Source organism: Trachypithecus francoisi, unplaced genomic scaffold, assembly GCF_009764315.1.
Source record: "Trachypithecus francoisi isolate TF-2019V2 unplaced genomic scaffold, Tfra_2.0 Lachesis_group9, whole genome shotgun sequence".
NCBI classification, from domain to species: Eukaryota; Metazoa; Chordata; class Mammalia; order Primates; family Cercopithecidae; genus Trachypithecus; species Trachypithecus francoisi.
Genome location: NW_022681474.1, coordinates 5,591,646 through 5,618,219, shown reverse-complemented (window position 1 = coordinate 5,618,219; position 26,574 = coordinate 5,591,646). Strand labels below are relative to the sequence as shown.

Sequence of the window (26,574 nt, the reverse complement as noted above, 5' to 3'; positions counted from 1 at the left end):
TTAATAATATGCCCCTAATTTTTGTTCAAAAACAGTAATAATGAGGCATGTTAACAATTATGCCATTACCTGATCCTTTTCAGATACCATAATATATCAGAAACGCAAAACCCCTTTTTATAGCACATCCTTAGGTCGATACTTAGCAAAATCTGAGTGCCTTGAAAGTGCTTGATTGTTCATTCTGCTAACGATCCTACCTTCCTTCACTGTGGCTGCTTTTTGCCTTGATGGTGTCACCAGCTCCTTTACAATCTGCAAGACTTGAATCATTGCTAGTTAACAAGCCAAAGACTCCAGCTGCTTCCTCTAGAAATCCAACAGGTTTCATCACCAGAAGCTCATTTCTGCTTTCAGAAAGCTCAAGCACGAACACAGTTGAACTTCAGAGAAATGAATGCTTTGCCTAGCTATCCACGAAGGTTCTGAAGCAGTTAATAAGAAACAACGAAAGGATAGGCTGTATCTTCTTGAGATGATGGATTCAAAGTGATTTCAGCACATGTGAAAGCCCCATCCTCAAAGTCCAAAATGTATTACTATGCACAGCCTTAACTAGTTATAAACAAAACAAAACAAAATGTGGGTAAATCTTCCGTAAATCACTAAGCAAAGTGAAAACATTTTCTCACAAAAGCCATGACAGAAAAAATAAAGTGCTCTGCTATAAATTCTCACACAGTGCATCACAGATGCTATGTGCAAGTTTTTAAGTAGTCAACCAAAATACCCTGCACTGTCGAAAGCCTTAATACTTTTTTCCAATTTCTCAAAAACCTTATATTTGAAACAGAAAATAAAATGTGGATAAAAATAAAATCTATCTTGCTAACTCTAAGCTCCCAGATTTGCATAAAAGATATGGTGCCTCAAAAATATCCTATAAATTCCTTGTCCTCCTCCTCACATATACACCTCTGACATCCCAGTCCATGAATAGAAGTCTAAATTCACATGCATACTAGAAATTCCCATAAGAGTCTGTAAATTCAATGGTCTCAACATCCAGCGGCATGGACCAGATAATTTCAAAACAAGTATAACCACTAATCCTTCCATATGATTTTTAATAGCCAAGTTTTAACAAATGATGAATTAATATTTAATACTTTTGTTATATGTTCTATTTATCCCACAGCAGCCCTTCTCAAAGTAAACCTACAGAGTTAACTAAAAGAGAAAAATGATATTCAGGTGAACATTGCTAAATGCTATGTTTATTAAACTGATTCTCCACCAGCAATTTGTTCCTCTTACTGTACTGCCAATTTTCCTCTCCTATTTTTCTTTCCTTCCCATGAATTATTTTGACATTTTTAACATATCATAAAATATTAGATCCCAGAGTAAGTCAGAGGCAGTTCCTTTGCCTTCAGACAGTTAAAGGCTTATTTGTTATTTTCCCATTTTTCAGCTGGACAACTGAGCACAGTGAATCAACCAAGGTTACAAGAAAACTGATCCAAAACTCAGCCTTCTGCTTTCTCTCCAGCAAGCGCCCACTGTACAAATGTCTAGTTTTAAAATTCAAGGTGACGTTTTCAGCTCTTCAGACACGACATGCTACAACATGTACATATATATCACCCATAATGTATGCTCCATATGGGTGTTAGGTTCAGAAATCAGTGCTCCAAGCCATGACAGTGAGAAAACACTTGGAAAGGGAGGACAAAAAAAGACCACTCTCCTAATTCCCTATTATCTTTAAAGAACATGTTTGTACTCACAACCTAAATCGAAGTAAGAGTTCAGATGGGTCAAAGACCAAGTTTTAAACCTCAAGCCAAAACTGTGATCTTGAATGAATCCCTCTGAAGATGTAAATTTAAACAAATAAAGGTGGAAATCTAACTCCTCAATTCAAGTTTCCCCAATTCTTTCTGTGCCTCATCCCAATTCCTAGGGCAGTTTGGGACACGTAGTAAGTGTTAAGCATCTGCTGCCTTTGTTTTCCAATCATGTTTCCAGCTCTTGAGAAATTACTTCCTCTCTTCTGGAGAAGATCTTCAGAAGGTACTGTTTTGACAGGTAACTTTCCATTAGCTTTCCCCTCTCCCAGTCTCTCTGGTTCCGCAAGGAAGGAGGTATGCAGGACAACTTTTCCTCCATACCTGGCCAGGCATGGAGGCATATCTAAATTCATGTCTCATAAATTTCAATCATCATCTTCCTTATCTCACTGGTATTATCTCACTGGTTTTGAAAATGAAAATCACATAGCAATCACTTTGAACACACTGGTTCACTACTGTCAATGCTTAGCTTCTGCTAAGCAATCAATAGCTTTTTCTTGTTTCTTTCCTCATTCTTCATCACACATTGCATTAGTAAAAATATTTGATCACATACTCTGATACATATAACTGAGCTGAACTCTTTAAAATGCCAAAGTCATAGAAGACAAAGACAGACTGAGGAAATGTTACAGGTTAGAGGAGAGTCGAGTCAGGATAACAAAATGCAACACAAGATCCCAGATTACATAGTGGCCAAAAAGGGTTGAGGGGAAATATGGGACATTTTGGGAGAAGTGGTGAAATATGAACATGGTCTATAGATTTATCAGTTAATTTCCTGATTATGACCACTGCACTGTAGTTATGTAACAGAACATTTTGGATTTTAGGATCTATACTCTAAAACAGTTAAGGGTAAATACTTCAACTCACTAACACTTCAGAAAAAAAAAAAAAAGGCAATACTATTAACACAGGATGAGAAAACAAATGTCATAAAATGTTAACACTGGGGAAATCCAGGTAAAAGAATATGAGAATTGTCTATACTATTCTTGCAACATTTTCTTAAGTCGGAAATTATTTCAAAATAAAAAATTAGATCCTGACTCACTCACTCTATGGAATGTATCCATCCAAAGGAGGCACGGTGGAGCTGGGGGACAACATAGGTGGGTCTTCTCACTTCAATATATCCCACTGGTCAATTTCCTCCATGCCACGATCTGAATATCTAAGTTCCCCCAAAATTCTGTGTTAAACCTAACTTACCCCAAGGTGATGGTATCATGAAGCAGGGCCTTTGAGAGTTGATTAAATCATGGGGGCACAGCTTTCATTAATGGGCTTAGTGCCCTTATAAGAGATAATCCCACAGAGCTGCTCTGCCTTTCCACCACGTGAGAAGCCAGAAGGCACCATCTATGAACCAGAAAGCAGGCCCCCAACAGACATTAAATCTGCCTTATCTTGGACTTCCCAGCTCCAGAACTGTAAAAAAAATAAATTTCTATTGTTTGTAAGCCATCCAGCTTATGATATTTCGTTAGAGCAGCCCAAATAGAATAACACAAGTGCTACATCCCATTGGTTAATTTGACTGTAACTTCATAATAAGTCCTGATATCTGACAGAAAAAAAATCCTCCCTCTCTGATATTATTTGGAAATGTCCTAGCTACTTTTGGCTCTTTACCTTTCCATTCTTTCCATATAAAATTTAAAATCACCTAATAAGTTCCCTAGTAAGCCTGACTGTGATACGATTTGAATTTCATTGGTCTTGTATGTCAACTAGGGAGAAATGATATTTTTCTGATACAAAGTTTTCCTGTACAAAAACATGGCATATTTCCCTATTTCTAGGTCCTCCTAATATCCTTTTTTAAAACTATATGATTTTCCCTTAGCATTCTTTTTTGTTTGTTTGTTTTCTTTTTGAGATAGAGTCTCGCTCTGTCGCCCAGGCTGGAGTACAGCTGCGCGATCTCAGCTCACTGCAAGCTCCGCCTCCCGGGTTCACGCCCTTCTCCTGCCTCAGCCTCCCAGGTAGCTGGGACTACCGGCGCCCACAACCACGCCAGGCTGATTTTTTTGTATTTTTAGTAGAGACGAGGTTTCACCATGTTAGTCAGGATGGTCTCGATCTCCTGACCTCGTGATCCACCCACCTCGGCCTCCCAAAGTGCTGGGATTACAGGCGTAAACCACCACGCCCAGCTTAGAATTCTTACATATCTTTCCTTAGATTTATTTCTATTTTTTCTGATACTATTGAAAACGGAGTCTCTTAATTACTTTTAACTGCTGATAGATAAGCATGCAACTAACTTCTGTACATTAGTTGTTTTTTTGTTTGTTTGTCTTGCGGGGGGACAGAGTCTCCCTCTGTCAGCCAAGCTGGGGGGCGATGGCACGATCTCAGCTCACCGCAACCTCTGCCTCCTGGGTTCAAGCAATTCTCCTGCCTCAGCCTCTCGAGTAGCTGGGATTACAGGTGCCTTGCCACCACACCTAATCTTTGTATTTTTAGTAAAGACAGGGTTTCACCATGTTGGTTGGCCAGGCTGGTCTCAAACTCCTGACCTCAGGTGATCCACCCGCCTCCGCCCCCCAAATTACTGGGATTACAGGTGTGAGCCACCAGGCCAAAGTGCTGAGGTCACAGGCGTGAGCCACCGTGCCTGGCCTTGTACCTTAGTACCTGTAGCTACACTGTTAACATCTTCCTTATTTCTAACAATTTATCTGTAAATTCTTCTGGTTTTCTCTACCTAATAATAATATCATTTGTATTTTTTTTTTCTTTTTTATTTTCTGTCGCCCAGGCTAGAGTGCCGTGGCACAATCCTCACTGCAATCTCTGCCTCCTAGGCTCAAGTGATCCTCCCACCTCAGCCTCCCAAGTAGCTGGGACCACCAGCTACTCAGGGTGTGCCACCACGCACAGCTAATTTTTTATATTCTTTATAGAGACAGGGTTTCACTATGTTGCTGAGGCTGGTCTCGAACCCCTGAGCTCAAGCAATCCGCCCACCTTAGCCTCCCAAAGTGCTGGGATTATAAGCATGAGCCACCATACCCAACCTCATCTGAAATGAACACTTCATTTCCTCCTTCCAATCCTTATACTCCTAATCCATTTTTCTTGTTTTACTGCACTGGCTAAGACCATCAATACAATATTTAATAGAAGTGGTTCTAACCAGCATACTCTTCTACTTTTTTAACTTTAAAGGGATGCTTTCAACATTTTCCAATTTAAGATGATGACTGCTTTAAGCCTTTTATAGATACTCTATCAGGCCACTCAAGAGGCTAAGGCGGAAGGATCCCTTGAGCCCAGGAGTTTGAGTCTACAATGAGCTATGATTGTACCACTGCACTCCAGCTCTAGCCTGGGCAACAGAGTGAGACTTCATCTCTTAAAAAAAAAAAAAAAAAGTTAGCATTTTTAAAGAATTCAGATATAGATACCCTTCATCAGGTTAGGGAAATCCCCTTCCATTCCTGATTTAGAAGAGTGATTTGAGAATATTACTTTGAAATGTCAATACTTACAATATATGAAAATATCATCCTTTGTAACTACAGAATTCAAAACTTACAATAAAAATCTTTCTATTTCCACTTAAAAACGCAAGGGATCACTTCATCTCATTTTACTAGGTACTTGCTAGGTACATGCAGTGATGAGCTACATCTCGTTTGTACCATCTCACTGGTAGCTTGAAGTTTTAAAATTGGCTGTGGTGGATGTTTTTATACCACAGAAATTAGCAAACACTACAATCAGGGTTTTCTCCCTCCCACACTGCCCAGCAGCTGGTTGTTAAACGTTTACCGGCACAAGGCTAGGTGCAGGGGCAGAAAGAGTCTGAAGATCCTGTAAGTAATATTTACATTCATTCGACAAGCATTCATTGAATATTTACTATGTGCTAGGTAGGCACTGGGAATTAGAGACTTAAGACGCTCATAACCAAGAAGAATGTGCTAAGTAGCAAAGTAGCGCTAAAACCAATTTTGAGTTGGCAGGGCAGGTTTCAATAGAGCATCAGGAACCAGGGAATGTAACATCAGAATACCATATGAAAAAATCTTTCCAATCACAAATTGATAATCACTCCCCTGTCTAAAAACATTAATAGCTTTCCATTTGCACACAGATAAGTCTAAATTCCTTAGCATAGAGTATAGCCTCATTTATAATTTAGTCCCCATCTATCACTGCAGATACGATTCCTGAAGTTTCTTGCCAGTACTACTTCAGTTACACGCAGTGGGCGCATGACACTTTCCTCCATTCCCTGAATACACCACCATTGCCTTTGTATATTCCATGCCCCCTGCCTACAGGAACTTCCCCATTTTTCTCTACTCAGATTTTCAAGACCTAATTTTTGTTATCTCCTTAGAGAGGTCTTCCCAATCTTCTCAGGGCATTAACTAGCTGTTCCCTCTCTTCCCATACCTACAACACCCTATACATACCTAAATCTATCAGAACCCTTATCCCAGTGAATTTTAGCTATTTACAAGTTACTTTCCTGCCCCAGACCATGTCCCTCATGGGGGAGATAGACTGGATCTATGGTCTGCAAACATTTTCTATAAAAGCTAGATAGTAAATGTTTTCTATTTTGTAAGCCATCATGTGGTCACTGTTGTAACTACTCAACTCTGCTATTGTACAATACACACAGACAATACACATGTGAATGTGTGTCCAAATATGACCCACAGGCTGTAGTTTGCAGACTACAAACCACCAGTGGGGGTTGGGGAGGCGGCAATGTCTAAAGACATTTTTGATTGTCACAAGAGGAGGTGGAATACTATGGCATCTAGTGCATAGAAGCCAAAGACGCTGGCTAACATCCTACAATTTATAGAACAACCTCCACAAGAATTATCTAGTCCCAAAAGTCAGTAGTGATGAGTTGACAAACCCTGCCCCAGACCATGTTCCTCATGGATAGTGACCTTGTCTTAAGTAACATCTGAAGCTTTCCTATTATAGCTTTAGACTCATTAGTTGTTATTTAATAAATATTTGGGTATATCAATAAACAACAGAATTTCTAAAAATTTCCGAATTAGACAAATCAAAATCATGATATCCATTGTGGCAGAAAGAATCAAAAGCCTTAACCTTTTGCATACTATCTGAACAGCAATATTATGACAGGAATTTTATATTAACAAATATAGTCATGCACACAAATTTAGTTACAAGGATGTTTGCAATGTGTATTGTTTGTAATTGCAAAAAAAAAAAAAAAGGGAAATAATCGAAAAGTCCGACAATAAGAACTTAATGAAGTTTCAGTGAGTGCACACCATGGAATACTAGATAGCATTAAAAAAACTGGACTCTAGACAAGTGATTGTCAATCTGCAGTGAAATCACCTGGGGAGTTTCAAAGAGGACTTGATGCCTGAACCCATCCACAGGGACTGTGACTGCATTGTCCTAGGGTGCAGCCTGGGCACCACAAAGTTTAAAAGCTTCCCTAAATGATCCTTCAGCCATGGTTCAGAACCACCGTTCTAGAAGAATGACATAGGAAAAGCTAACTATAAATGACTATGTGAACATGAACGGTATAAAATATCATGATTTCACTCTTGTCGGATGGATGGATCGATGATGGAGGGATGAATGGATGAATGACAAACGGATAGATGATGGATGGATGGATGGATGGCTGGGGGAGGCACACAAAGGAAAAATATCAAAATCTTGTTTGGCCCTAAATATAAAAAGTACAAGAGAACTGGTATAATTCTAAAGCAAAATTATACTGCTATTCAGAGCAAATAATGTTATAAGTAATTCAAACCAACACCCTAGACTCTTAAAGAATTACAAACTAATAGGTCTCTATTTTCTTCTTTTTGTCAATACACATCTTTAATAGTTTTTCTTATTATTATAATAATAATGCATGTTCAGTATAGAAAAACAAGAATCTAAAACTAAGCCAAAAGAAAATAAAAATCTGTCTTAGGTCCCACACATAGAGATAAGCACTACTGACAATCTTTTAGACTTACTTTGTACTTTTTGGTTACTGATTTTACAAAAATGAGGTACTATTATGCATATTTTTTGGAACTAACATGTTTTCGCACTTTCATATGTGTCATCAACATCATTTTTATGCAAAAAACATAGAGAAGAATATTTGGACTGTGCTCGAAGCCTACAAATTCTTTTGATCATACGAATAACAACCCAGCAGCATCTTTTCATTCTTGGCAATGATTCAGACTTTTTTTAACCCACTTTTCAGAAAACTTTTTTGGCTTTCCTGGAAATACATTTCAGAATTGAACTACTGTCATCCTTTTCAGAACATGGAGATAAATGAGATGAAAAAAACGTGAGAGATAATTTTATTGTGACAAACATAATCTGTAAATATTCAAGATGTCCACTGGCCTGAAAATATAAAAAGACTGTAGGATATTAAACTATAAACCATTTCTAACTCTTCTCTCTTTTTTGGGTTAAGAAATCAGCTTCCTTCATTTATTTGTCATTCTACTTAAGTTTGGTTTGTTTTTGAGTTGTTTTGTTTTGTTTTGTTTTGTGTTTTTTTGAGACAGAGTCTCACTCTGTCGCCCAGGCTGGAGTGCGGTGGCTCGATCTCAGCTCATGCAACCTCCGCTTCCCAGGTTCAAGCAACCTTCCCTGCCTCAGCCTCCCCAGTAGATGGGATTACAGGCGCCCGCCACCATGCCCGGCTAATTTTTGGTGGTGGTTGCTGTTGTTGTTGTTGTTGCTGTTTTTGAGATGGAGTTTCGCTCTTGTCTCCCAAGCTGGAGTACAGTGGCGCAATCTCGGCTCACTGCAACCTCCGCCTCCTGGGTTCAAGCAACTGTCCTGCCTCCTGAGTAGCTGGAATTACAGGTGCCCGCCACCATGCCCAGCTAATTTTTGTATTTTTGGTAGAGACAGGGTTTCACCATGTTGGCCAGGTTGTTCTCCAACTCCTGACCTCAAGTGATCCGCCTGCCTCGGCCTCCCAAAGTGGTGGGATTACAGGCAGGAGCCAACACGCCCAGACAATTTTTGTATTTTTAATAGAGACAGGGTTTCGCCACGTTGGCCAGGTTAGTCTCGAACTCTGGACCTCAGGTGATCGGCCCGCCTCAGTCTCCCAAAGTGCTGGAATTACAGGTGTGAGCCACCACACCCAGCCTCTACTTAAGTTTTAAAGGAGGAAAAATACAGTCACTTCATTCTAGAATGTAGAAAATCAACCTCTACAAACTTCTACAATATAAAACACAGCACATTATTACAAAAAATAAAAACTCATTGACAACTTGAAATTGGCAGATGTGGAAAGAGCCACAGAATATGTGTTTGTGGATGGCAACATTATCCTTCTCTCATATAATTTCAAGGCAGATTATATGATAGTAATTGTTTTTGAACAGAAGTATTTGTATTAATAGAATTAACTTAGCAATTCATTGAAAATCAGTCTTTAAAAATACTTTATCAAATGATAATTCATTTTGCTTATAAACAGCAGACAAGAAATTAGCTCAGTGGACACTACCATAAACATGTACAAAGCTTTCACAAACATGGGAAATAAAAATATATTATTATTCCAATTCATCTTCACAACATTGAGAAACTCTTAATCTACTGACTATACAAAGTGTATTCTAAAGGCAATAAAATCCTGTTCATTCCTACAAGGTTTCTTATGTATCTAGTATGTAAGAGGTACCATGTCAACTGCTGTTCTACAGGGGTAATCAACCTGCTTCCATTCTACAAAGAGAAACTGGCATTAAATAAATAATTACAAAATTAATGATTAAATTACAATTGAGGTGACTCTTGCAAGTAAAGGATGACAGGAGAGTTGTGCCCTTACATGGAAAAACAGTGTTAATTAAAAGCCATACATAATATACTATAACTGAACATATTCTAATTTACACATTACATTTTCAATTTTTTAAGGAAGTCTCCCGTTGCGTAGAACTGACTTTTCTTTTAACTTTGCAAAGCCACGTGCAAATGGACACAGAAATATGGAAGAAAAGAGATTTAGTCATAATATGGAAATTTAAATATGACTTCATTTTCAAAATCAAAAATTCAAGAAAACAGAGCATTCAACTAATTTTGACCTACTCTAGATTCCAACAAAGCTATCAAATAACATTATTAGTTTTAAAAAATTCATTATTGGCCAGGCACAGTGACTCACGCCTGTAATCCCAGTACTTTGGGAGGCTGAAGCGGGCAGATCCCCTGAGGTCAGGAGTTTGAGACCAGCCTGGCCAACATGGCAAAACCCCGGAAACTACTAAAATTACAAAAACCAGCCAAGTGTGGTGGCGGGTGCCTGTAGTCCCAGCTACTCAGGAGGCTGAGGTGGGAGGATCACTGCTTGAGCCCAGGAGGAATTTCAGTGAGCCAAGACCACGCCCCTGCACTCCCGCCTGGGTGACAGAGCAAGACCCTGTCTCCAAAAAAACACATTTAGCTCTATGTGTATAGCCTTGGAATAAATGTTAATTCAACATAACATCACATTTAAGATAAAAGGTTCATATGTGCACATACACATAAAACACGTAAATATAAAGACAAACGTATTGCCAAAGAATTCACAGAAGCACTTGAGTATTTAAACACAGATGTCCCCTCTAACATTCAAAGAGATTTTTGTAGAGATTTCCCCCAGTATGAAATCTGTAATCAACATGACACATTAATTACAACAGTGATGGAAGGCTGCCAACAGTGTCCTTGACAGAACAGTACCTTAGGCAAAACTCATCTTTGGTACTTATTATTCTCCATTCTTCCTCCCTTTCTGAAACCTTTTACTACTTCTGCTTTTTTGGTATATTATACATTATCTCTCCTTTGACCATCACAAAATGGTCCATGTCTCAAAATAAAACCATATGAGGCTGGGCACAGCAGCTCACAAACTGTAATCCCAGCACTCTGGGAGGCCGAGGTGGGCAGATCACTTGAGCCCAGGAGTTCAAGACCAGCCTGGCCAACACGGCAAAACCCCACCTCTACAAAAAAAGACAAAAATTGGCCGGGTGTGGTGGAACACACCTGTAGTCCCAGCTACACGAGAGGCTAAGGTGGGAGAATCGCTTGAGCCCGGGAGGCAGAGGCTGTAGTGAGCCAAGATTGTGCCACTGCACTCCAGCCTGGATGACACAGCAAGACCCCTGTCTCAAAAAATCAAAGAAACAAACAAAAAACCATATGAAACTCCAGTAAATATATAAAAGCTACACTGCTTCATAATAAAATTTTTGGAAGGTGCAAAAGAAGCATTCAAAGTTAAAATCTGTGACTTTTCAATAATCATTTCGGAAGAAAAGACTGTTTTAGAAGGATATGATGAAAGAGAAAATGTAAACAGTGAGTCCATGAAAAAGTTACCTTGTATAACAAGGAAATACCACCTCACTAGGATGGCTACTATCAATGAAACAGAAAATAATAAGGGCTAGGAAGATGTGGAGAAAATGGAATCCTTGCACAATGTAAGCTGGTACAACCGCTATGGAAAACAGTATGGCAGTTTCTTGCAAAATTACAAAAAGAGTTACCATATGATCCATCAACTCCACTTCTTGGTATAGACTCAGAAGAATTGAAAGCAGGGTTCCGAAGACGTATTTGTACACCCCTGTTCACAGCAGCATAATTCACAACAGCCAAAAGGTGGAAGCAACCCAAGTGTCCACTGACAGGAGCATGGATAAACAAAACGTGTTCTAGACATACAAGGGAATATTACTCCGCCTTAAAAAGGAAGGCGATTCTGACACATGCTACAACATGGATGAACCTTGAAGACATTGTGCTGAGTTAAATAAACCAGTTACAAAAATACAAACACTGAATTATTCCACTTGTATGAGGTACCTAGAGTAGTAAGAGGCCGGGAAGAGGAAGAAATAAGAGCATTTAGTGTTTAATGGGTACACAGCCTCCAGTTTTTCAAAATGAAAGGAGGTGAAGAGATTCAAGGTTGCACAACAATATGAATGTACTTAACACTACTGAACTACACACTTAAAAATGGCTAAGACGGTAAATGGTATGTGTATTTTACCATAATTTTTTAAGTTATCCTGTCTAGAAATCAAATAATACAACAGATAGCAACTATGTGATGTCATTTTGAGCCTACTAGGCTAGTTATGGTGAAACTGATATCCTTGTATACAATTACCAGAGTAATTGTAAATGGGTGCAATCTTTTCCAGAAAGGCAAAAGAATTAGGCATAAAAAGTTCTACATTATAAATCTAGCCTATGGAATTAATTCCAGTTTAATGAAAAAACGGCAAATTCATCAGTGACACTCATTCTATAAACATTTTTAAAAACTGAGCCATCTTAAATGACCAAAAAAGAAAAGGAAATGGTTAAATAAGTTATGATGCATCATTACCTTTAAGGAATATAATTGTGAATTCTAACCATGAAAACAATAAGAAATCTGTTTAAATACAATTCAATGTTAGAAAGCCAAACATAAAATTGCATATACACTATGAATGTGATTATATAAAAAAAAAAAAACTAAACAGTACTAGAAGATCATAAGCAGAAATGTAAATGGTTTCTTTAACATACTGAGATTACCAGTAATCTTTTTCCCCCATTTTCAAAATATATTTATTTTAATGTTGTGGTTAACAACAAGAAAAGGGGGTTGTGGAAAATGAAGAAAACTGATTAGTTTAAATGAATTTAGACAAAAGTATAAATAGAGGCAAGAGGGGAGTGCTTACCTAAACTAAACTTAAAACCCCCTCTAACCCACCTGTTCTCCCAATACCAAGCTTTCCCTAATTTCTTAATGTCAGTCTCAATCTCTCAATGCTGGGTCTTCACATACGTTCTTCTTTCTGTTTAGAACACTCTCCTCTTCCTCTTCACTAGGTCTCAGCTGGAACATTTCCTTAAAGTGTTCCTCCCAATCTCCCTGTGAGGACAGATTCCCTTGCTCCTGTAGGAGCAAAGACTCCCTGGATGTCCCTTTTGGTATTACTAAGAATATACTACCTGCTGAATGTCTGGCCTCCCCACCGGTTCTATGCTATACAAGGCCACGGGCCCTGTCTGTCTTGTTCTTGGCTGTATCATCAGAGACCACCACAGAAGCAGTGCATACATAAAGGGGCTCATTAAGTATCTGTTCATACTAAAACTAAAACAATTATTATAGGCCGGGCGCGGTGGCTCAAGCCTGTAATTCCAGCACTTTGGGAGGCCGAGACGGGCGGATCACGAGGTCAGGAGATCGAGACCATCCTGGCTGACACGGTGAAACCCTGTCTCTATTAAAAATACAAAAAATTAGCCGGGCGAGGTGGCGGGCGCCTGTAGTCCCAGCTACTTGGGAGGCTGAGGCAGGGGAATGGCGTGAACCTGGGAGATCGCGCCACTGCACTCCAGCCTGGGCAACAGAGTGAGACTCCGCCTCAAAAAAAAAAAAAAAAAAGTATTATTTATTCAAAATTACAATTTTCTTCCTTAAAACGTGTTTTAAAATCAAAGATTCAAACACTATGACCCCTAAAATATTTTAAGAAATTAATTTATAGTATCATGTGTCTCAAAGTTGTCTAACTTTGAATTTCCTATCCTTTGCAATATTCCAAGTTAATCTTCTAGCTTTCACTATACCTTGCAATTATTAAACTTTTAACAGTCATAACTATAAGATGATAAGTATTCTGACATTTCATATTAAAATCTAATATGACCCATAAATCTCTACAGCCTAATGAGAATCAGAGTCCTGAAATGTTCATTTATTCTATTTTTGGCTAAAGAAAATTTATCAGGACAAAAGAGGCACCAGGTTATGAGAACAGCTCATCTCTAGTGAAGCAATCTCGATTTATATATGAATAGCTATAGCTGTTTTATTATTATAAAACAATTAAATTCAATACTGCTATACTTTATACCTTCATTGTATGTGTTCAGTAGCATCTTGAGATTTTATCAGATAATTCAGAACAGGAATTCTGCTACAAAGGGATCTCTCCATAAAAGGCAAAGGCTGTCTCATTTCACGGCCATCTCATATTCTAGAAAAGATTTCATTATCATTTTTTTTCTCAAGCCTTTGTAATAAAAGTAAAATAGAAACTAGTAAAGCAGAACAATAAATCCTGTACTTATGCAAGAGATTTGAATCCTATTTCAATTCAAGTAGAAATGGGGAATTTTCTACTAAACAGCTAAATGTGAAGGAAATCTAGAGATCACCAAGCAGTCTTCCTTTCTCTTCAAGGCAGGCTTCCTGACAGAATGTCCCCTAACCAGTCACACCTGTTAGGTCAGATCCCATTACAGGAACCCTCCATCATCCATCATCTGAGGAACAGTCTATAAAACAACTGGTCTGGTGTCTTCAAAAACATCCATATCACAAAAGGTAAAGAAAATCTGAGGAACTATTCCAGATTAGAGGAGATTAAAGAGACTGGAAGACTAAAGGCAATGTGTGAATAACACTCAGCTGAATCCTGTATCGGAGGAGCAAAATGCTGTAAAGCACATCATTGGGGAAACTGTCGACACTGGAATAAAGATCATATATTAGATAAGTCTAATTCATTTATGTGATTATTTTACTGTGGTTATGCAAGAGAATGGCATTGTTTTTCGGAACCACACACTGAAGTACATACGGGAAAAGGAGCTTGATACATGCAACCTACTCTCAAATTGTTCAAAAATAAATCAGTGATATTTTTAAATACATTATCAGAAATAATATTTAAAAATAAAGAATTGATACTACTGAAAAAATAAAGTTGGACTGGTTGGCAAGGAGTAGATGTAAGAATTTCATCTGCTGAGAAGAGATACACACTAATGAAAGAAAAAATAATGAAGGAAAACTGTAGATCTAGACATTGTTATATTTCATCAGAATGCAGCCAGCACTGAGCTAGAAAAGCGTATCTTTTCAGTTAGAATAAAATGTGTGGTGTCTAACAATTTTTACATCACACTGTGGGGAAAAGAGTAATAACTCCATTTTTATAATACAAATCAAACATTTTTAAGTAGCTTTCGTTTTTAAGCACAGAGATACTGCTAAGGAATCGTGTAAGAATCAAATTCCTTTTAACAAAGTCAGTTTAGATACCCAGATAGTAGAAGTAGAGTTTTTCTTCTGTTTTGTGCAAAGACCCCCACGTACAGATGTATATAATATACCTATAGGTACAAAGTTTATATACAAGGTCTCATTAAGACTGATTTTTTAAAAAACTACAATGGCCCCATTGCCCCCATGTATGGAAACCCGGATAAGATAATGGCAATGGAGAAGCGCCTTTTCTTATCCAGAGGAGACACTGTAACAGCAGTAAAGGTTTCCCATTAGCAGTAAGACAACCTGCTTTACATAGCTTCTAGGTCACATCTATCAGCAGAAATATTTTTTATAATAAAGCATGCCAAAAAAATACATTCTAGTAGTCATATTATAGTGGCCTGAATTAACCACTTAGCATGTAAATTGCTGTTATGTTAGTTAAAACAACAAATTTAAGCAGGTTTGAAAATTAAATTCAATCTCTGCTGTACCATAATTGTCAAAAGTAAATAGTTTGCAATGCTCTTCCAACACTGGTAATAGCTGGTTCCTCCTCTTCTAATCCTGAACACTTCACACATCACCTGCATCACATATCATAGAAAGACAATAATGTATAATTGTTACCAAAAGAAAACACACAAGACCAACAATTATAATTTACATAAAAACTTAATACATATATACATGTTAGCTTTTACAAATTTCTCTCAAGTTATAATCAAGCAAATATATTCTCCCTTACCTTGCAAGTGCTAGAACATAACAAGGTTTACCAGTGAAGAGATCATGGTGCTTTACTGTACAGTGTCCAAACCTTTACTAATGCATTCTATAAATTCCATTTCTATTCCATTCATTTAACATCTAAAACAGGCAACTGTATTTTTAAAAAGACATTGTGACTCCATATGCCCCACAACTTAATATAAATGTTAATGAATATCTATTAGTCACTGACTATAATCTTTTTATATTTTATTGTTTAAAGTTTAACACCTGAATGGTACTAATGTGTGAGAACAAAATCAAACCAGTGCCGCTCCAGGTACCAAGGCGATGCCAGGGGAAGTCAGTTTCTAAAGTCAGAGGGAAAAGACAGCACTCTACTACCAACTGCCTGTACAACGACCACTATCTCTGAACATGAATAAGAATAACCCATAGGAGAAGTTTTCATTTTCACCTGACCTCCTGACTTCTGGGCCACATTCATGATACAAACATACAATGCATTTCAGTTTTAAAAAAGAATTAATTTATGGCTCAGTGCTTAAAAGTAGGAGTGGGAGACTGGGATTGGGGAGGAACTGGGAAGGTATTTTCACTCTAGGTCTGACCTTTCTAACCCACAGCTTTAAAGAGAAGCTGAAAAGAATTACTTTCACCGTCACCTTGTCTATCTCCAAAGAAAAGTCACATCAAAATACTATTTTAGATCAATTCTGAGGAAGAGAGACAGAGGCTTGAAAATTTCTAATATCAATTTCTCACTCCAGGAAATGAGATTTCTGTACAATGGCACCCATCACATACACTGATAGCCTCAAATTCCCTTAGTAGAAGACGTCTATTTGTGTTTAATGCAAAACATGGTAATATATAGTTGTCCCGACACCACTGCAAAAACTGGATGTTAATTATGTGGAATTTTATTCAGACCATGTAACAAACCTCACTAAGCTGTGCTTTCCACTACATCTTTTCACAAATAAAAAATATTTAAAATCATACATATAATATTTTCATATAGAAATCCAGTTTTGGAGAAGTTAATGTAAAAGAGATACAGATTTTTTTCCAACCGGTACATCAATTCTAATAACACAGATTCAAGAAGAAAACTGTAAAAATCAAACTCTATTTTCTAAAATTAATGAAAGAGATAACAAGACGAATATTTAAGAGCATTAATTTGAAACATAATTCCCCTCTGAACTCTGGCTGCCAGGAGAACAAGCAGAAGGAAGCAGAGAACACGCGCCTGCATTTGGAATGATGGTACTTCGGAAAATCCGACTCAGAGCAACATAGCAGGCCCCCAAACCCTGAAAAGTGCGTTTCTTGTAATTTAGGATATTGCATAACTAATACAGGAATTCCTTGTTTTACCCAATAGATGTACGCCTATAAGGCAAAATAAGAAATGAAAATTTTCTCACTGACTTAACAGTAAATTTTAAGAGTCAGAAGAAGGCTTCCAGATGATCTATCTGGTACCTACATTTACAAATGAGTAAAGGATGTGTGGGGAGGCGGTTAAAGAAGTCAAGCCACTGGCCATACATAATAACGTGGCTACCAGCAGCAAAGCCAGGGTTCCAACTCAAGTCTCTGGGACTCTGGGAACATAAAGAGGCCTGCCATTGGAAAACTTACTGCTTTCAGAATGGAATTCTAAATAGTTCTCTTAAGAATGGAGTATCTTGAAACTATTATAAAGAAGTCATTTGGAGCACTCTGATTTGTGTTGTACTAAAAAAATTTCATTAAAGTTGATTTACATATAAAATTTATCTATATTATGCAATACATTGTAGATTTAAAAGAAAATGTTTAATAACAGGTCTATAAAAACTAGATAGATATAGCTTTTGAAGAATAAAAATATAATAGTAGGTATATAATTTGAAATTTTAAGATTTAACTAGTAAAAATAATTTAGAAGCTTTACTAAGCTTATACTACTACAGTAATTTACATTTATGCAAAAAAAATCACTTAATAAAAGGAAAACAGACTTTCACAGAAAATGTTTTGTTTAAACATTTTAATTTCTTTTTTTTTTCTTTTTTTTGAGACGGAGTCTCGCTCTGTCGCCCGGGCTGGAGTGCAGTGGCCGGATCTCAGCTCACTGCAAGCTCCGCCTCCCGGGTTTACGCCCTTCTCCTGCCTCAGCCTCCCAAGTAGCTGGGACTACAGGCGCCCGCCACCTCGCCCGGCTAGTTTTCTGTATTTTTTAGTAGAGACGGGGTTTCACCGTGTCAGCCAGGATGTTCTCGATCTCCTGACCTCGTGATCCGCCCGTCTCGGCCTCCCAAAGTGCTGGGATTACAGGCTTGAGCCACCGCGCCCGGCCTTTTAATTTCTTGATAGAGATGTGTGTGAGAGAGGGAAAGGGAGAGGGAAAATCAAATGGGCAAAATGTAAATATTTGATAAATCTGACCAAAAGGTATGTGGAAATTTGGAGTACTATTTTTACAACTTTTCTTGTTGTAAGTTTGAAAAAATATCAAAAGAAAATATATAAGAAAAAATGTAGGCCGGGCGCGGTGGCTCAAGCCTGTAATCCCAGCACTTTGGGAGGCCGAGACGGGCGGATCACGAGGTCAGGAGATCAAGACCATCCTGGCTAACACGGTGAAACCCCGTCTCTACTAAAAAATACAAAAAACTAGCCGGGGGAGGTGGCGGGCGCCTGTAGTCCCAGCTACTCGGGAGGCTGAGGCAGGAGAATGGCATGAACCCGGGTGGCGGAGCTTGCAGTGAGCTGAGATCCGGCCACTGCACTCCAGCCCCGGCGACAGAGCGAGACTCCGTCTCAAAAAAAAAAAAAGAAAAGAAAAAATGTAAACCACCTCCCAAAAAGTTTTAACTTAAAATATTAAAATATACTCTATAAATAAGAAAAGCCTATATTAAATTCATATTTAGTTTCCCATAGTATCAAACCAAGAATCACTCTTTTTATTTTTTTGAGACAGTCTCACTCTGTCACCTGGGCTGGAGTGCAGTGGCTCAATCTCAGCTCACTGCAACCTCCACCTCCCTGGTTCAAGCGATTCTCCTGCCTCAGCCTCCCGAGTTGTTGAAATTACAGGCACCTGCCACCATGCCCAGCTAATTTTTTAGTATTTTTAGTAGAGACGGGGTTTCACCATGTTGGCCAGGCTGGTCTTGAACTCGTGACCTCAGGTGATCCGCCCACCTCAGCCTCCCAAAGTGCTGGGATTACAGCCATGAGCCACCACACTCGGCCTCAGAATTACTTTTCTACAGCAAGTGGTCAAAAGAAGATAAATTAGCTAAAAACACAGTATATTCCACTTTAAATAGTCAGTATTAACAACAACGAAATTCACTAAACTAAGAAATTGATCACACACATTTTCTGAGAAGCAATTTCTGCTGGCATCCTTCACCAACTGACTACAGTTGAAGGCTGTCACAGGTCTGACAGTGACCCCGGCCCACTAAATGCCATCAGGTTCCCCAGTAACTGTCAGCCACAAAGTCTCCATACATTTCCAAATCCCTCTCCTCCACTAAGAAACACTGTTTATATATACATTTTAAGAATAACTAACATTTAGAACTTTATATTCCCAAATCTAAATTTATCAAACATAAATGAGTCTTAATATAACAAAAGGATACCCGTTAAACTTTGTAAAGGGATTTAAGATTCCATTAAATAACAGACATGCTGGCATTTCAAATACAATTCAACTTAAATTTTCTTTTAACTTCTACCCAACTTCGGAAGCACACAGCTATTCCACAGTTTATCTACCTAGATAGGCTACTGTCCTAGAGAGTTTTAGCCAGTACTTATGGGAAGTTTTCTGCTACTTGGAGCACAATTTTTTTACTTAGTAAGACTCAAAAGGATCCTTCTACTACCACCGAGAGATTTAGTAATCTATTCAATAATTTATAATATTATCTGCTCTAACAAATGTTCAAACAAATTGTTCTTCACTTCAGCATGAACGCTTAGTTCCCTGCTCCAGTGAATGAAGATCTTTACTCCTATACTACTAGAAAACCACAAATACACTACCCCACAAATTACTCACTGCCATTACTCTTCCTCAGGTGAAAGAGAAACATTTCATATCGAAAAATGACCTCAAAAAACTCATTTCATTATTCAGAACAAAGGGCAGAATCAAACACCTCCAATGTCATAGATTCACTCCTGTATTACCTAGCCAGAAGAGAAAAACTCTTAGGAAACCTATCACGTAATTAGTCGCAGAGCAAAACTTGCCTGAAGAAACTGAAATAAAATACAGAACATTAAAATTTTAAAACAGAGCAAATAAGCTAGTTAAGTATTGTTTTTGTTTTGTTTTTGGTTTTTGTTTTTACTTAAAGCTTTGGAAAAGGAAATTAAGTAATACTCTAATTACTTTTGTGTTGTGGTGTTTTCACTTAGTTTTTTTTTTTTTTTTTTTAACATATTCTACCAAAATAATCACTACTTTGTGCCTGGCGTACAAGTTTCTCTTGTGACCCTTTATATTATGGATCCTGAGAGCTCCTTTTCAAATCATAGTCACAGTCTGAGTATAACAACTTAATTTAATATTTGGTACCATCTGAGAAAAACAAAATAGGCAAGTATGATAAATGTTAAATATGCAAATACAGAAAAACAACAAAAATTTATGTACTAAAAATCAAAAGGCTTTTTGTGGATTGTAACTAAGTACAATCCACAATGAAATACACATCATAATAGCATCATACAGTACATTTTCCAAAAATAGATATTCAGCCTCAGAACATGATAGCCTATATAACCACCAGAATAAAAGCTGAAAAACATCATGAAGATTCTAGATAGGGCATTCCAACTACTGTGCCAAGAGGGTGCCATGGCAGCAAGCCATGCCTGGCTGCCTGGGCTGAGACATTAGAGCCAGGTGCCTCTACACCCTAAACAGTTTCTTCAGTTTATCCCACACGATGTATAGCTATGACCATGTTCCAGCTCTTGATAACATGGAAAGGGCTGGGAAATACTGCATAGATAAACCTACCCAGACACACAAATATCCAATCTTTATTTTAATCTCCAGAAAAATATTGGGGGAAAAAAGTTAACCCATCATTCCCACCCAAATCTAAGTTTGGAAATTCTATCTAAACTTCAATGACATATATTGCTATTTTTTAGCCTGTACCATGCATCCATAATTTTTTTTTTTCAAAAACAAGAACTCTGACACACTTGATCACGACCATTTGGAAGACTTACAACCCCCTAGAAACTGCAGCACAAGACAGATCGCTCTAATACTCCCTACCCTTTGGTACAGTGGTCTACTCAAGAACAATTTCTTTTGCTGGAGAAAATCATCAAATTGACAAGAAAAAGAAATGTAACTCAGTCTGATTCAAAGGGAACTTGGAAAGAACTGAAAACTAAGAACAAGGCAAGAAAGGGTGAATACTGTCTGTGCAACCAATCTTTTTAACTGACATCTAACAAAATATGTTTGTCAGGGTAATTTTTTCCAGAATGAAAACTCATTAAGTTGCTCCTCTAACTGAAATCCTTTAATAGCTCCTTCAGCCCTATAGGATCAAGTCCAAACTTCCTAGAACGTAAATGACCTGGACCCCAATTTCGTCTCCTCCACCTTTACAATCCCCCTTCCTATCTCTAGACTCCAGAATGTTCAATTCGCTAGCAACACCTATGTGGAGTCAGAACATCACACCTTTCTCACACTGCTCCACCAGCCTGGAATGCTTTGTCTCAGGCGAAACTCTACACATACACTCTTCTCATGGCAACAGCTCTAATTTCACCTAAAAATAATAATAATAAAACATAATATAAAAACAATAATAATAAAACACAGAATAGCTCCTGCATACTAAGGACATTACTTACAAACACCCAAGGTAGTGCAATATTTATTGAACACCTATTAAGTGCCAGGAACAGTGTTTGGCTCTAGGAATGAAATCATCTTTGCCCCTCCAGGAGCACACAGATTAGAGAAAGATACAAGCAAATAAGCAGATGATTTGAATACAGCTTCATGGGTCCCAGAACGAGGCAGGCAGAGTGCTATGGAGAAGCAGCACACAGGGCTCACCTACCAGCTGGAGTGCTGTGTGGGTGACAGGCAGTGGCTCTAGGAACTAGCAGACTACTTAGAAGCTGATTTTTTTTAAAAAGAATCTGAAGTGTGAAGTAAGGTGTTAAGTCCCCAATGGCATTGTTCTTTCTCTGTAGCTTCCCCTTCTTCACACAAACACACAGAAATAACAGATGAAAGAGAAGCACAAGTCACTAAAATGGCATAGCTATGCCCCAAACATCTCCACAGTTCAGAAATCTAACAGGAACATAAAGTGTGAGGCACACTGAAGGCACAAGGTCAGCCGGACTCTGGGCCCAGAGTAGGACAAAGCAGCAGGAAGTTTTGTCCTGTGGGGTAACTGTAAAGAAAAGATTTCCCTAGGAATCAGGGTCAAGAGTCAGGCTCTGTGCCTCAAGCCAGAGACTGGGGTGGCACTCTTCCTTAATTATGAAACTAGATTGAAAATGTTTCTGCTAACTGTGCTGAGGCTACGGCTTACAGGAAGTTGCTGACCTAATGCCAGCTGACTGAGTGACTGAATCTGTGATGTCCCTAACGTCACCATGAGACCAGGGCTCTGACCCACTAACACAGACCTGATTCTGATCTGGGAACTCCAAAGCCAGGCAGAGACAACTGTGAATCTGCTAGACTAGCAGGAAAAAAACAAAAATCACAAAAAGAGAGAGAGACATAGGAGCAAAAAAACTTCCATTGGAATGTGCCTGCAAATTACAAAACATGATGAAAACATCAACAATCACAACATAAATTCACCGAAGACAAAATTTTTAAATTATCAAATGATCTGAAAAAGACTTTAAAATAAGCATGTAAAAGATCCACAAAGAGATAGAAGAATGACAGAACCAATTGTTTTAAGTAGAAATGGAAAATTATTAGTGGATATAAAGAAGAACCAGTTAAAAATCTTGCAAATAAAATATAAACATTGTAATTTAAAGATGAAAAACGTTATGTGGTTCAAATACTATTAGCTGCTTGACAAGCCGCTCCTCCCCTCTGCCTTCATCCTCACAGGACTGTGATCTTTATTTTGTAGGGTAAGCAGTGTACAAGACACTGTCAAACACCGAGATTCAAACATGAAAGGCACAGGCTACCTGTCTTCAAAAAAACTTGCATCTGCAACACTGATCCTAACAGAACTCAAAAATTGCAAAGTAGAAGGAAATTCATTTTACTTTCCAAAAATGTAAGCGTTTTTAAGTTAAAATGCTTGCCATTTATTTTAATTTTTGTGAAGTAATTATCATCTTCAATAGAGTTAGCACTTTACATTAGATAAACATTCTCACAAAATGTCATGATGGAAGCTGAAACAACAAAAGCTCTTTCTTGGCCGGGCGCAGTGGCTCACACCTGTAATCCTAGCACTATGGGAGGCAGGGGTGGGCGGATCACCAGGTCAGGAGATCGAGAGCATCCTGACTAACACGTGAAACCCCGTATCTACTAAAAATACAAAAAAAAATTAGTTGGGTGTGGTGGCGGGCGCCTGTAGTCCCAGCTACTTGCAAGGCTGAGGCAGGAGAATGGCATGAATCTGGGAGGCGGAGCTTGCAGTGAGCAGAGATGGCACCATTGCACTCCAGCCTGGGCAGCAGAGCGCGACTCCCTCTCAAAAACAAACAAAAAAAAACTCTTTCTTAATCTGTATTGAATGCATCTAGCCACTATCCTTGTTTCTTCAAAGTACACTACCAAAAAGTATAGCACTGAAAAGTCGAAAATCAAAGACCTTACGATATTATTCTTAGTAGAAAGCACTCCAAGATTTTACAATAGCAGCTTCATTTTCACTTATCAACTGCCTAATTATTTGAACTGTTGATGAGAAAAGCTGCCCTATTTCATATTAAGGTAAATATAATCAATACAAATAATATGTGAAAACATTTAAACTCTAATATTATCTTCCAATAAGAAAATGCTCATTCCATCCCAAAGATTCCATAGTCAGGAAATCTGTACTTCAAACCTCCATATAATCCCAGTTAGGGTAAAATCTCAATTCTTTTCCCACCCTCTAAAAGGAAACAGTTAACACAAAAAAATAAAATCCAGTTCTCTTATTCACAAGCAGAAGTATAGAGGAATAGAGAGAAAATATTATACATACTATCCCCTTACAACTAAGAAGATAAAATTATCAAATGTGGTTAAGCCCAGGATAGCCTTGGTTCTTTGTTCTATCAGAGACATTGATAGATTGTTAGAGAGTTTTTTTTTCCCTTAAATACAATGTAACCCATGTTACTCAATGATTACATTTCACACAATAAAACCTCTACTAATTATGGTCAGCTGCAATGTTCACTATAAAACCTCTACTAATTATGGTCAACTGCAATGTTCCCTATTCATATTTCTGAAGAACCATTTTCCAATGGCAAGTCAATATAAAATTTTAGATAACAGAACTAAATCAGCCAAGGAGTTAATGACCAGATTTCCTCATCACATGAAACTTGTTAGAATAAATCAAACATCAGAAAGTATCTCCTTGTCTTAATACACATAAGCGCAGAGTGCTGAGTGGAACCAGATTATTCAATCTCTGAATAAGTGACATAATTCCAATTTATTCAGTAACCGTTTTTCTTTTCTAAGCACAATACTGCAAACGCTCCTGAGATGGCTGGAAGGAAAGGAAGCAGCGCACTTACTCATGACTGGAAATGGCGCTGAATGTTGTCCCAATCAGATATTAAACCAAAATCTGCTGTCCAAGGTTTCTCAGAGGAATACATGTCCTAGTCAGGAAACAAAGAGAAAGAAATAGTATTTTCTATAGGTCAATATTTAAAATAAAGTTTTCTTAAAGAAAATAAAGAAAATCATTTTGTTTCAAAAATGTTCTACTATTTCCAAAAGAACTCCTGTGATCACCTATTAAATATAAAAGATCATTAATCAACCTCTAGAACATCCTGTTGAATTCATGTTTTCCTTTTTTGAAATAAGTTACTTCAAATGTAAACGATACGTATTAAGTAATCATCACAGAGAAACTTACTAACAGGTGTCCTTTGTCTTCAACACTAAAAACAGTTCTTCCCCATTCCCAACTAAATCATAGGTAGAAAGCAATCCATCTAGGGTAAATACAGCCCACATCATCCCTGCTGAGTATATTTTGATTGCACATAAATGATTAATGTAAGACATCAAATAAGGATCAGCAAAGTTATTGCTATAGACTTTCTCTAGTAATGAATATTTTCTTCATTATAAAAGTAGTATGGGTTCATTGTTTAAAAAAAAAGAATAACAATAAGGTAAACTTCTCTCATAATACATTACCCTTACCCCTACATCTACCCAATCATTTGGGACATATTTCCTTTCAAGCCATTTTTTTCTAAGTATTTTAAAAATATACTTGATACTACATATAAAATTTTGTACTTGTTCCTTTCCACTTAAGAGTAAAACATAAAACATCAACTTGTGTTAGTATTAATACAAACTTAACCCTTTGCTAAGATTTACATTATAAATCTTCTTCTCTTAATTACTGTATTTCTAAAATATCAATATAGGCATAAATATTAATGCTATATTTAAACAACCATGGATGCACAAATGCCTACCTAAATCTAACAAAAATTCCACAGATAAGATCCGACTCAATACAAAATGTACACCTGTGCTACCTCATATGTAGCTTCATAAACAAATAAGCTACTTCTTCCAATCACAATAGGTAATGGTTATTTTCTAAATCAATTAAGAAAACAGTATACTGGCAGGGCGCGGTGGCTCAAGCCTGTAATCCCAGCACTTTGGGAGGCCGAGACGGGCGGATCACGAGGTCAGGAGATCGAGAACATCCTGGCTAACACGGTGAAACCCCGTCTCTACTAAAAAAAAATAACAGAAAACTAGCCGGGCGAGGTGGCGGGTGCCTGTAGTCCCAGCTACTCGGGAGGCTGAGGCAGGAGAATGGCGTAAACCCGGGAGGCGGAGCTTGCAGTGAGCTGAGATCCGGCCACTGCACTCCAGCCTGGGTGAAGAGCGAAACTCCGTCTCAAAAGAAAACAGTATACTACTACTAGAGACCTCTGCTTTAGAGTCAAAGTTAGGGAAATACTTTTTGAAGAAATACTGCTTGCCACATCTATATACCGTACTTGTGTCATGTAATTTACCTGAGAAGTATTTCATTTGCAGAATGAACACAGATTGTATCAGCACTTATGTGCGCAGCATGGCCCGCACACTGTAATTGGCATGACATAGAATCACAGTGCTGCCATGTAATACCCTGGACCCCATTCCACATGCTTTCCTCTTTATCTGTCCACTTAAGTGATTTCCATTTCCAGAAAATGCAATTATCCCAAAGGAAATGAGAAGTTGTATGGAAAATCTAAAACATATAACCCACATGTTAGTTTTAGAATACATGATGAAAGTTTCTCACAAGAAATATACTTTCTTAATGATGCTTAACTGACTCTATTTAGATTTGTTTTCCTGCCTAGGAAACTCTGAGGTAGGACATGTGGACCCGGAGCATGCTGACCGCTGACAAGGAAAGACAGTACTGTGTTACAAATAAAGCAGGATTAAATGTTCACATATGACCCTAGAGTCCACTTAAATTTATACTTGTAGAGTCTAGTCTCTTTGACCAGGGACTTTTCTCCTTATGTTTATATAAATTTTTTTAATCTTAAATTTAAAACTCCTAAATGGTAACATTAAAGCACCTTGTGCTATGTAGCACCCTGCCTCCTGCCTATAACCAAAAGGAGCCAAAGAAATACTTATTCAAGGATTTCAGCTCTTAAGACATCAAGAGTTTTCTCAGCACCAAAAATAGCAACCTCAAAAACACC

At 37.9% G+C, this 26,574-nt stretch overlaps 1 protein-coding gene across 1 annotated transcript in view; it reads right to left on the bottom strand.

Moving 5' to 3' along the window:
• The window catches only part of USP6NL (USP6 N-terminal like), a 157,417-nt gene that overhangs the window by 120,067 nt on the left and 10,776 nt on the right, over positions 1 to 26,574 (bottom strand). Inside the window, exon 2 of the mRNA XM_033210007.1 lies at positions 24,397 to 24,483. Within this exon, the coding sequence (XP_033065898.1) occupies positions 24,397 to 24,400 (4 nt within the window). The 5' untranslated portion in view covers positions 24,401 to 24,483. The remainder of the gene's footprint in view (positions 1 to 24,396; positions 24,484 to 26,574) is intronic.